General features: G+C 42.8%; 1 protein-coding gene across 15 annotated transcripts in view; it reads right to left on the bottom strand.

Moving 5' to 3' along the window:
* Positions 1-600: 600 nt before the first annotated feature.
* The window catches only part of GBF1 (golgi brefeldin A resistant guanine nucleotide exchange factor 1), a 140,150-nt gene continuing 128,298 nt past the window's right edge, over positions 601-12,452 (bottom strand). For 13 of the 15 annotated variants that reach the window (XM_075258143.1, XM_075258150.1, XM_075258152.1 and 10 more), the window contains 3 exons: positions 11,857-12,034; positions 11,301-11,444; positions 601-2,475 (listed from right to left, as the gene is read on the bottom strand). In XM_075258143.1, coding sequence (XP_075114244.1) covers positions 2,204-2,475; positions 11,301-11,444; positions 11,857-12,034 — 594 coding nt within the window. In that variant the 3' untranslated portion in view covers positions 601-2,203. The remainder of the gene's footprint in view (positions 2,476-11,300; positions 11,445-11,856; positions 12,035-12,452) is intronic. The other 2 variants (XM_075258142.1, XM_075258149.1) reach the window with 1 other exon arrangement.

The raw sequence follows: 12,452 nt of genomic DNA, 5'->3' as shown, positions 1-12,452 counted from the left end.
ATGCGCTAGTTTGCGGCCGTGAATAAATGCACGGCCGCAAACTAGCGTGGCGCATACGCTCCCATTGAAATGAATGGGAGCGTGTACGGCACGCAAAGGGTCACGCGGCGTACACGTGCCAAATCTCGCGGCACGTTACACCGTGTGAATGCTCCCTTACAGTAACAACGATACAAAAATAAAAAACAAAAAAAAAACAAAAGACACAAAACATTTTTGGCCAACAGGCATCAGAAAATATCCAGCAAGTCCAAGCAGTCTTTGGTTGGTGAGCCGAAATGTAGATTAGGGGTAAATTCTGGGTCCCTGAGTATATTCTCTATATGATAAACTGAACCCACTAGTATCACGTAACTTGTAATATAACCGAGCAATACATAGAACATCTGATAACTTTATTACATCATAAAAAGTACAATTTAATCCTGTATTTATGTACATCATTTATGTTGTCTGTATATATTTACTTATCTGCTTTTCTTAACAATGGATTACAATGTCTTTAAACCTTTGAGCAGCCATAGAACACGAGAGAACAGACAGTGAATTACATGCAGCTTGTCTTTGTTATAAACTGAGCAAAGATACATGGAGAAAAGAAAGTAAAACAAATTTTTATTTAAATTAGGGGCCTCTCCTCCATGAATATTATGAAACAATGGCAAAACAAATGGCATGGTAAAATCAAAAAGGACACATATCACGCCAAACAACATCTTAATGCAATGTAAACTTGTTTTGATTTTTGCTGATCCATAATTTGTAAGTGATTACATCGGATCACTAGCAATATAACGGTTTACAAAGTAACAAAAACAAAATGGTAGAGGGTTCTTGTATGCAACTGGGGGACAATTTTACATACAATTTTAAATACAATGACAACATTTAAAAAGTTAAATGTCCGTCTGTGCAAACATTCAGAGTAATTTAGCGGCTCACTGAGATTGCCTTTTCAATTGCAGCTTTCTGACAAGTATGTACGCTATGTTTAATGCACTTCAAAGTGTTATAATCCTCTTGCAGTCATGTCCGCCCTCTACAAAATAGTCAGTTTTACACCTAACAGTTGTCAGAGTTAGAAACCACAATATCTGCAGTAGCGCTAATGTTTACATTGACTGCACACATTGGCAACAATATTGCAAATATTAAGTTATAGATAAGACCATATGATCTAAAGCGATTGCAACGACAGATTGAAACCCAACTACCTCAATGGCCAATGAGCACATAAATTTATAGGGAATTAGCCACAAATTTATGGCACCATTATCCATCATGAGAGGGTTTCAGCCTTGAGTGAAAGCTGGACTGTGTCTTACCCCTACACCTCTTTCAGATGGCCATAACTGATTGGATTTTAGGGTCCATATTAAAAGGTCTAAAATCCCTTCCCTACTTCAGTTCTAATAACACACACTGGTAGCCTCATAGGAGTCTATAGATCACTAGAGATCTGTGGCTTAGGAGGGGATATTTCGCTATATCTTAGGGTCTGTATTGTAGCCAAATTACAGCTGTCTGGATGATGTTCAATTCTTTGACAAAGGAATTAACACCCATCCATGCTCTTGGGGTGTAGAAATGTTGGTTAAAGCAAAAATCAAGGCTGGACACATCTCTGCGGACTTCAGAACCTATTTTTTTTAGTGGTCTAGCAGTAACATTTTTTTTTTAAGGAGTAGAAAGCACCCTAAAAGTTAGGGACCACTAAAACAACTTGGGCCCCTCAGATCTGTCCCATCCTGGAAAGGGAATTTCCAACAAAGGGTGCCTAGACAACAAGATGAAACATAAGTATATTGAAGGAAAATTAAACTTCTCAAACATGTTTTACACAAGGAATGTCTAAGCTTAAAACAACGGCTCTTACACATTCAGGACATGGACTCTCCAGATATCTCCCTATTATGGAACATTACATAAAACGTCATATCAAGCCTTTGTTTTCTTTGCGTTACAAAATGTCTTTACAGTGTACAGAGTTTGTTAGAATTGCTTGATCATGGCTAGGAGGTCAATCAGAAGGAGATTGGGAAAAGCTGCTTATTCTAGATTTTATCCACTGTGACTGTGTCCTATCAATGTCTGTTTATCGTAGAAGAATTATTATGTCTCTTAAATAAACGTGGCAGTGGATCTCCATGCCAGCGCCACTGCAAGTTCTTATGGAAATCCAGCATAGTTCATCACTCTGGGGTCAGTTGACTTCTGACACTGGTGATGTTTCAGCGGGCCGAGGAGTGGACAGGAGGGGTACGGGAGAGGTAGCCTCTATTAAAGCAGGATTAAGAATAATTGGCAGAGACATTGGTGGAACTCCCACCTGTAATGGGGAGGTTAAGGGGTGCAAGATGAGAGGAGACTGAGCTATAGGTGGTGGAATCTCTGTGACAGGACTCATCCTCATTGGAGTACTTGAAGGACTGGATCCTGGTGCTGTAGATAGTCCTGGGCTTGTAGAGTCAGTGTCTGTGAGGCAAACACAAGAGAGATTGTTACTATAATAACACTTTAATAAATAAGCCAAAGTGCACCATAGTAATAAGTGTATCCCACTGGAACTTGGTACATATATTTTTCCTGGGCCTACACTCATTCAAGCTTTGAAAACTAGTTTGACTTTACAGTGCTTGGTATTTAGTATTAAGTTACAGTAGAGAATGAAATACCTACTTGTCAGGTCAAGAACAGAATGTGGTCTACAATCCCTTCCAAAATTAAATAATTTTACTTCCATACTTGTTCACGTTGCAAGAGCCACATCAACTCCTGCCAGTGGCATTATAAACAGTTTACATACATGTCCATTACACTTAACATAGCAAGACTTCACTCTCCTGTGTTGTAATACGTAAAACTAGTTAACCCCTTCCCGACCCATGTGGTACTATTACCACATGGATGTCTAGTGCTTCACGACCGATGTGGTAATAGTACCACATGGATGTAAACAATCCCCGCAGCGCAGTGCGGGTGTTCTTGGAGCAGGTGTTAGTTGTATCTGACACCTAACATCCTGCTCCATCCCCCTCCATCAGACATGAGTGCTGATTTTGGGTTTTAACCCGTTGATTGCCGTGATCAAACATGATCACGGCAAACAACGGGTTGCCCGATCTTGTAGGGATCCCCGGCACCCCCCGCTACGAGATCGGGGGGTGCTGGTATCCCTACCATGTAGCCAGGGGTCTGATTAGTCACCCCTGGCAGTCCTGAGTCCCACTTACCTTTGTATCCTGGCCGGCGTCTTCTGGAGCTGTACTGTCCCGTCCGTCTGCACGAGCCGAGCTTCACTTCCTGTTTACAGAGTGATAACGTGCAGGCTCTTACTGAAGCCTGTGACTCACTCTGTAAACAGGATCAGTGATGCAAGCTTCACTCATGCAAGTGTCCCATAGGGACACATGAAAAAGTTAAAAAAAAAAAAGTGGAAAAAAAAAAAAAAAGTGTTTTGAAACAATTAATAAAGTTATCAAGCCCCAAAAACCCTTTTTTTCTATAGAAAATGAATTATAAAAAAAAACAACTAAAAATTAATAAAAATACATATTTGGTATCGCCGTGTCCGTAACAATCTGTACAATAAAACTGAAACAATATTTAATGTACACGGTGAATGACGGAAAAAAAAAAAACGGAAAAAACCCGCCGGAAGTAGTGATTTTTCGCCATCTCACCTTACAGAATGTGCTATAAAAAGTGATCAAAAAGTCAAATGCACCTCACAACAGTACCAATAAAAAGCACACATTGTCCCGCAAAAAATAAGCCCCCAACCAACACTGTCAACCAAAAAATAAAAATGTTACGCCTCTCAGAAGATGGCGATGCAAAAAACATTGATTTATGTCTCCAAATGTGTTTTTGTTCTGCAGAATTAGTTACGCATAAAAAAATATAAATGAGGTATCGCCGTAACCGTACCGACCCACAGAATAAAGATAATATGTTACTTATACTGTACGCTGCATGGCGAAAAATTTACAAGGTAAAACGCAATACCAGAATTGATTTTTTTTATTTAAATCCAGCAAAAAAAGAGTTAATAAAATGTATTCAGTAAGTTGTAGGCACCCAAAAATGGTGTCATTACAAAATACATCTCATTAGAGATGAGCGAACACTAAAATGTTCGAGGTTCGAAATTCGATTCGAACAGCCGCTCACTGTTCGAGTGTTCGAATGGGTTTCGAACCCCATTATAGTCTATGGGGAACATAAACTCGTTAAGGGGGAAACCCAAATTCGTGTCTGGAGGGTCACCAAGTCCACTATGACACCCCAGGAAATGATACCAACACCCTGGAATGACACTGGGACAGCAGGGGAAGCATGTCTGGGGGCATAAAAGTCACTTTATTTCATGGAAATCCCTGTCAGTTTGCGATTTTCGCAAGCTAACTTTTCCCCATAGAAATGCATTGGCCAGTGCTGATTGGCCAGAGTACGGAACTCGACCAATCAGCGCTGGCTCTGCTGGAGGAGGCGGAGTCTAAGATAGCTCCACACCAGTCTCCATTCAGGTCCGACCTTAGACTCCGCCTCCTCCGGCAGAGCCAGCGCTGATTGGCCGAAGGCTGGCCAATGCATTCCTATGCGAATGCAGACTTAGCAGTGCTGAGTCAGTTTTGCTCAACTACACATCTGATGCACACTCGGCACTGCTACATCAGATGTAGCAATCTGATGTAGCAGAGCCGAGGGTGCACTAGAACCCCTGTGCAAACTCAGTTCACGCTAATAGAATGCATTGGCCAGCGCTGATTGGCCAATGCATTCTATTAGCCCGATGAAGTAGAGCTGAATGTGTGTGCTAAGCACACTCATTCAGCACTGCTTCATCACGCCAATACAATGCATTAGCCAGTGCTGATTGGCCAGAGTACGGAATTCGGCCAATCAGCGCTGGCTCTGCTGGAGGAGGCGGAGTCTAAGGTCGGACCTGAATGGAGACTGGTGTGGAGCGATCTTAGACTCCGCCTCCTCCAGCAGAGCCAGCGCTGATTGGCCGAATTCCGTACTCTGGCCAATCAGCGCTGGCCAATGCATTCTATTAGCTTGATGAAGCAGAGTGTGCACAAGGGTTCAAGCGCACCCTCGGCTCTGATGTAGCAGAGCTGAGGCTGCACAAGGGTTCAAGCGCACCCTCGGCTCTGATGTAGGAGAGCCGAGGGTGCACTTGAACCCTTGTGCACCCTCAGCTCTGCTACATCAGAGCCGAGGGTGCGCTTGAACCCTTGTGCACACTCTGCTTCATCAAGCTAATAGAATGCATTGGCCAGCGCTGATTGGCCAATGTATTCTATTAGCCTGATGAAGTAGAGCTGAATGTGTGTGCTAAGCACACACATTCAGCTCTACTTCATCGGGCTAATAGAATGCATTGGCCAGCGCTGATTGGCCAGAGTACGGAACTCGACCAATCAGCGCTGGCTCTGCTGGAGGAGGCGGAGTCTAAGATCGCTCCACACCAGTCTCCATTCAGGTCCGACATTAGACTCCGCCTCCTCCAGCAGAGCCAGCGCTGATTGGCCGAATTCCGTACTCTGGCCAATCAGCACTGGCTAATGCATTGTATTGGCGTGATGAAGCAGTGCTGAATGTGTGTGCTTAGCACACACATTCAGCTCTACTTCATCGGGCTAATAGAATGCATTGGCCAATCAGCGCTGGCCAATGCATTCTATTAGCGTGAACTGAGTTTGCACAGGGGTTCTAGTGCACCCTCGGCTCTGCTACATCAGATTGCTACATCTGATGTAGCAGTGCCGAGTGTGCATCAGATGTGTAGTTGAGCAAAACTGACTCAGCACTGCTAAGTCTGCATTCGCATAGGAATGCATTGGCCAGCCTTCGGCCAATCAGCGCTGGCTCTGCCGGAGGAGGCGGAGTCTAAGGTCGGACCTGAATGGAGACTGGTGTGGAGCGATCTTAGACTCCGCCTCCTCCAGCAGAGCCAGCGCTGATTGGTCGAGTTCCGTACTCTGGCCAATCAGCGCTGGCCAATGCATTCTATTAGCCCGATGAAGTAGAGCTGAATGTGTGTGCTTAGCACACACATTCAGCTCTACTTCATCAGGCTAATAGAATACATTGGCCAATCAGCGCTGGCCAATGCATTCTATTAGCTTGATGAAGCAGAGTGTGCACAAGGGTTCAAGCGCACCCTCGGCTCTGATGTAGCAGAGCCGAGGGTGCACAAGGGTTCAAGTGCACCCTCGGCTCTCCTACATCAGAGCCGAGGGTGCGCTTGAACCCTTGTGCAGCCTCGGCTCTGCTACATCAGAGCCGAGGGTGCGCTTGAACCCTTGTGCACACTCTGCTTCATCAAGCTAATAGAATGCATTGGCCAGCACTGATTGGCCAGAGTACGGAATTCGGCCAATCAGCGCTGGCCAATGCATCCCTATGGGAAAAAGTTTATCTCACAAAAATCACAATTACACACCCGATAGAGCCCCAAAAAGTTATTTTTAATAACATTCCCCCCTAAATAAAGGTTATCCCTAGCTATCCCTGCCTGTACAGCTATCCCTGTCTCATAGTCACAAAGTTCACATTCTCATATGACCCGGATTTGAAATCCACTATTCGTCTAAAATGGAGGTCACCTGATTTCGGCAGCCAATGACTTTTTCCAATTTTTTTCAATGCCCCCGGTGTCGTAGTTCCTGTCCCACCTCCCCTGCGCTGTTATTGGTGCAAAAAAGGCGCCAGGGAAGGTGGGAGGGGAATCGAATTTTGGCGCACTTTACCACGTGGTGTTCGATTCGAACATGGCGAACACCCTGATATCCGATCGAACATGTGTTCGATAGAACACTGTTCGCTCATCTCTACATCTCATCCCGCAAACAACAAGCCCTTATATGGCTGCGTCACCAGAAAAGTAAAGAAAATATAGCATCTAGTAATGCAAGAATAAAAACCCGCAAAAATCGCCAAATCATTAGAATACAACTGGCGGCGTCAGGAAGGGAATATATAAGCTGTGTGAGCGAATATCAGGGGACACCCCAGATTTAGAGCTTACGAGGGAAAATATACCAGAAGTGACCCCAAAGTGACCCCCAGAGTGACTCCCCCAATTATAGGAGCTACTGGGACCTAGTAGGAAATTCGGTGTTTGCAATGTCCTCCGCACAGCTTATATATTCACTCTTCGCCATCCGCTGTGCAGTCACGTCTGGGATACTAATACTCACTACACCCCCTGATAAATTCTTTGAGGGGTGCAGTTTTCAAACTGGGGTCACTCCTTTGGGGAATCCACTTTTCTGGTACCCTACAGGCTCTACAAACATATCATGGCGTCCAGATACCAAACATCTGAATCTGTACTCCAAAAGCCTCATCGCGCTCCTTCCCTTCTGCCCCCTGCTGTGTGCCCAAACTGCATTTTATGCCACATATATGACACATGTATGATACTGGTGTACCCCGGATAATGCACGTAATGTCATATGTGGGTATAAATTGATATTAGGGCACAGCCGGACACAGAAGGGAAGAAGGGTTATTGGGTTTTTGTAGCACAGACTTAGACGGTTTTTTTTTTGGATGCCATGACACTTTTGCAGAGACCCTAAAATTGCCCTTACAGAATGGGGTCACTTCTTGGGGAATTCCAGTTCACTGGCACCTCCAGGGCTCTGCAAAAACATCATGGCACCCAGAAAGTCCCTCTAAATCTGTACCCCAAAAGCTAAAAAGCGCAGTGCTCCTTCCCTTCTGAGCCCTGCTATGTGCCCAAGCAGCAGTTTATACCTACATATATAATTTTTTGCCCCTCAGGATGGCCCACTTAATAGTTTTAGGAGTGCAGGTCTCTGACAACACGAAGTGGGTGCAACGTATTGGGCACCGAAATGGCAGATTTCTTTAAAAATTAAAATTTTCATTTTGTACATTAATTTTTGGGAAGCATTTTTAGGCTCAAAATGATAATACCCCTTTATTCATTCCTTGACAGGTGTAGTTTCTAAAATGGGGTCACTTTTGAGGGGTTTCCATTGTATTGGTACGTTAGGGGCTCTGCAAATGCGACATGGCACCAGAAAACTGCCCTCAAAAGCCAAATAGCCCTCTTTCCATTCTGAGCCCCGCCATGTTCCCATACAGCAGATTATGGCCACATATGGGGTATTGCCGTGTTCAGGAGACATTGTGTGACAAACTGGGGGGCTTTTAATTCTCTAACTACTTGTAAAAATTAAAAATATGGCGCTAAATGGACGATTTATTGGAAAAAAGTAATTTTTCATTTTCACATCTCAATGGTAAAAAAAAATCTGTGAAACACCTGTAGGGTCCAAGTGCTCACTAAACCCCTTGATAAATTCCTTGAGGGGTCTAGTTTTCAAAATGGGGTCATTTGGGGAGGGGGGTTCCACTGTTCTAGCACTTCAGGGGCTCTCCAAATGCAACATGGTGCCTGAAACAGATTTCAGCTAAATTTGCCCTCTAAAATCCCAATAGCGATCCTTCAGCTCTGGACCTTACAGTGTGCCCATACATCACTTTACATCCACATAAGGGGCATTTCTGTAGTTGGGAGAAAATGCTTGACAATTTTTGGGGTGCATTTTCTCTTTTAACCCCTTGTGGAAATGCAAAATTTGGGGTTAAAGCAACATTTTATAGCAAAAAATGTCACTTTTCCTTTTGTTGGGCCAATTCTGTTACACTCCTGTAGGGTCAAAGTGCTCACTATACCCCTTAGTAAATTCTTTGAGGGGTATAGTTTCCAAAATGGGGTCACATTTGGGGGTTTCCACTGTTTTGGCACCTTGGGAGCTCTGCAAATGGGACATGGTGCCTGAAAAGTATTGTTCCAAAATCTGGCCTACGAAATCCAATTAGCGCTCCATCCGCTCTGAGAGCGACCGTGTGCCCGTACATTAGGGTACCAGCACATATTGGGTATTGTCGTGTTCGGGAGAAATTTTGTAACAAAATGTGGGGTGCAATTTTTCCTTTAACCCCTTGTGAAGATGAAAAATTTGGGGCTACAGTGACATTTTATTATAAAAAAAAGTAATTTTTCATTTTCACATCTCAATGGTAAAAAAATCTGTGAAACACCTGTAGGGTCCAAGGGCTCACTATACCCCTTGATAAATTCCTTGAGGGGTCTAGTTTCCAAAATGGGGTGACATTTTGGGGGTTTCCACTGTTTTGGCACCTTGGGGGCTTTGCAAAAGGGACATGGCGCCTGAAAAGTATTGTAGCAAAATCTGGCCTACAAAATCCAATTAGCGCTCCATCCGTTCTGAGAGCGATCGTGTGCCCGTACATTAGGGTACCAGCACATATGGGGTATTATCGTGTTCGGGAGAAATTGTGTAACAAAATGTGGGGTGCAGTTTCTCCTTTAACCCTTAGTAAATGTGTAAATTCTAGGGCTAAATGAATATATTAGTGACAGAAATTGAAAAATGTAAATTTGACCTCCATTTTGTTGTAATTGTTGTGAAATGCTGAAAGGGTTAAGAAACTTTCTAACTGCTGTTTTGGATTCTTTCAAGAGTGCAGTTTTTAGAATGGAGTGATTTTTGGGGGGTTTTATTAGAGAGGCCTTTCAAGTACCCTTCAGAACTGAACTGGTCCCTTGAAAAATGTGTTTTGGAAATTTTCTTGAAAATTTGGAAAATTACTGCTTGACTTGTAAGCCTTATAATATCTGAAAAAAATGAAAGGGTGATTAAAATTTGATTGCTACATAAATCAGAGACATGGTTAATTATATTTATGAAAAAATTTGGGTAGTATGGATTTCTATTTGAAAGGCTTGCAATTTCAAAGTTTGAAAACTGCATTTTTTTCAAAATTTTCACCAAATTTCCTATTTTTTCATAATGAAAGACAAAACATATTGACAAAAATTTACTACTGACATGAAGTACAATGTGTTACGAAAAAACAATCTCAGAATCACTTGTGTAAGTTAAAGCGTCTCAAAGTTATTGCCATTTAAAGTGACACATGTCAGTTTTGAAAAAAGAGGCCTGGTCCTCAAGTCACTTTTGAGCTGTGTCTCTATAGGGTTAAATATACACATTGTGTACAAGTGGAGTATCAATATGTGAAACTACAAATCTGTTTATCTGATCTGTACTACTCTATGATATAGAATTCCTCCAGCATTCCTCATGGAAATGTTTGAACACCTGAATATCTGGATGTTACTATTCTCTGTCAGTAGGGTCTGTCCACACACTAAGACTGTACAGTCAGACTTTGTAGAAACATATTCTAATGACAATAGGAATATAGTTACAGCCAGTTGTCAATGTTTTATTACGTTTGTAGCACAATACCGTTAAAAGAAGAACAATTCAAGAACATAGGAAAAATATCTGACCCTACTGTTAGCTTGTGAACGGCATACATATCTATAGATTGGAATATTCCTTACACAACAGTCCAGGTTCACAGGGCCAGAAAACTTTATACATTGCTGCACATAACTGTATATAGTCTGCTCCTGCAATTTACATACATTTGAATAGGAAGGCAAGTTTACTAATACATTGGAAGAGTAATAGCATGTGGTGAGAGTTTAAAATCTATGATGCCTGTGCTATTCCGTGGTGTTACACTAGGTTCTGATTCCATGTTGCAATTTTGTTATTTCGTTCCATTGGGGGGGGACCTGAACAACAGAGATGTAGATTGCTAAGACAGCAGTGACATACTGAGCTTGGCGCACCCCATTGTCTATAGTGGGTTCCATGAGGTGTCCATTATTAAACTGAAATTGGCAGAGGAAAAAGTCCTCCATGAATAGACTTTTTCCTCTACTGATTTTCGGTTGACTCTGCAACAGGTTAAAGAGGACCTTTCACCACCTTCAACAAATCCAACTCTTTACATCAATTAATAGCTGCTCCTCTACGGATTCTGGCAGAGTTGGATTTTTTTTTCTCTAGCCCCCGCCGCTGCTGATCAATCAATCGTGATAGTTTTGGTGTCTGATAAGTGATTTAGACTCTGTGCTGTCAGGAGGGCGGTGTCAGGCAGGCCTAGACAAGGGGTGCGATTCTGAGCTCTGTCACTGGCTGCCTCTGATTGGGGGTCTGAATTACACCCCCTGCCAGACACCGCCCTTCCGACATTACAAAGCTTTTATAGCACATCAGGCATCAAAACTAAAAGCATTGAGAAAAAGTTCCAGCTGATGCTAAGAACTTGAATAGGTGAAGATGGTGAATGGTCCTCTAAGAATCTATAGGGGTCTTTGCAGCAACTGGTAAACGTACTAGAAGTGGCTGAAGTAAGATGTGCATAATTACCATTACCAGTATATGCTTGCTCTGTTGGCCTCTCTGGTTGCACTGTCTGGGTGACAGGTTTGGGCTCTGAGGAAGCAGGAACTATAGTGGGTGGTGGTAGAGTTTTCTGAGGATGCGGTTCAGTTGCAGCTACATGGGGCGGATCTGAATAGATAGAAAGAAAAACAAACAATGCAAAAGTATAGTAAAATAAAACCGTAAACTGGCTCACGTGCGAGAATCTACCCGCAAGTTAGCTAGCCATGTATGAAAGGGACGGCATCGTGGTCACAGCTTGGCTGCCAAGTAGGACCCCACCCTGAAATGGCCAAGCATAATTGGTGCAAGCAGACAAGACAACATCTTCCTAGTGCAGAATTTTAATCTTAAACCACTATTTCTAAGCAGCACCCAAATACCACAGCCTGCTGAGATCCATCAATGTCACTGATAAATGGCATCTCTGCCACTGCTTCGTTCCCAAACATCATGTAGTCTAATAATAGTTATACCATTCATACACATCTATACCCTCATATATAAAGACACAGCACATATATAAAGACACAGCACATACCCTGTATTACTGTCTGCTTAAAAAGCTCCTCTCTTAGCCGAGGTAGGAAGCAGTCTATCCTCTCCCACGTGATCTCCCATAGATCTGAATATCCAGTTCGAGAATCTGCGCTGTGGAATATTCCAGCAGTGTCCATCACAAGCAGCATATTTTTCAAGGATTCAGGTATTGCCTCAGTCTGAAAAAGAAAACGTATAGCATATATGAACTTATAACTCTGTTGGTAACTATAGTTTTAGGTTTGCAAGTAACTTATCTCCCAGGAAAACATCAAGCATATCATCATTTATAATGCCTAACCCTTCCTTACCCAAATATTATCTTTCAGGAGAGAGTCAGAAGGCTACCACAATACACAATATGGGAGCCTTTAGTATTAACTGCCCTGTAAGCAATGTGAGGCTGTTAAAATATCTTAGGAAAACCTTGTGGCAGCAAATTGCTAAGGGTAAAATCTGCCACAATTGCACAACCTAGAGAGCCTCAGCAAATGAATAAGCTTTTGTAAAGGCCTGTTCTTTTGCAATGTACCAAAGTTTGCTGCAGTTTTTCCATGTAACAATCCGCAATGAATTTGCCACATCCGAACGCATCTT

This window comes from Leptodactylus fuscus, chromosome 10 (assembly GCF_031893055.1).
Source record: "Leptodactylus fuscus isolate aLepFus1 chromosome 10, aLepFus1.hap2, whole genome shotgun sequence".
Classification (NCBI taxonomy): Eukaryota; Metazoa; Chordata; class Amphibia; order Anura; family Leptodactylidae; genus Leptodactylus; species Leptodactylus fuscus.
This window is presented reverse-complemented; position numbering and strand designations above follow the sequence as displayed.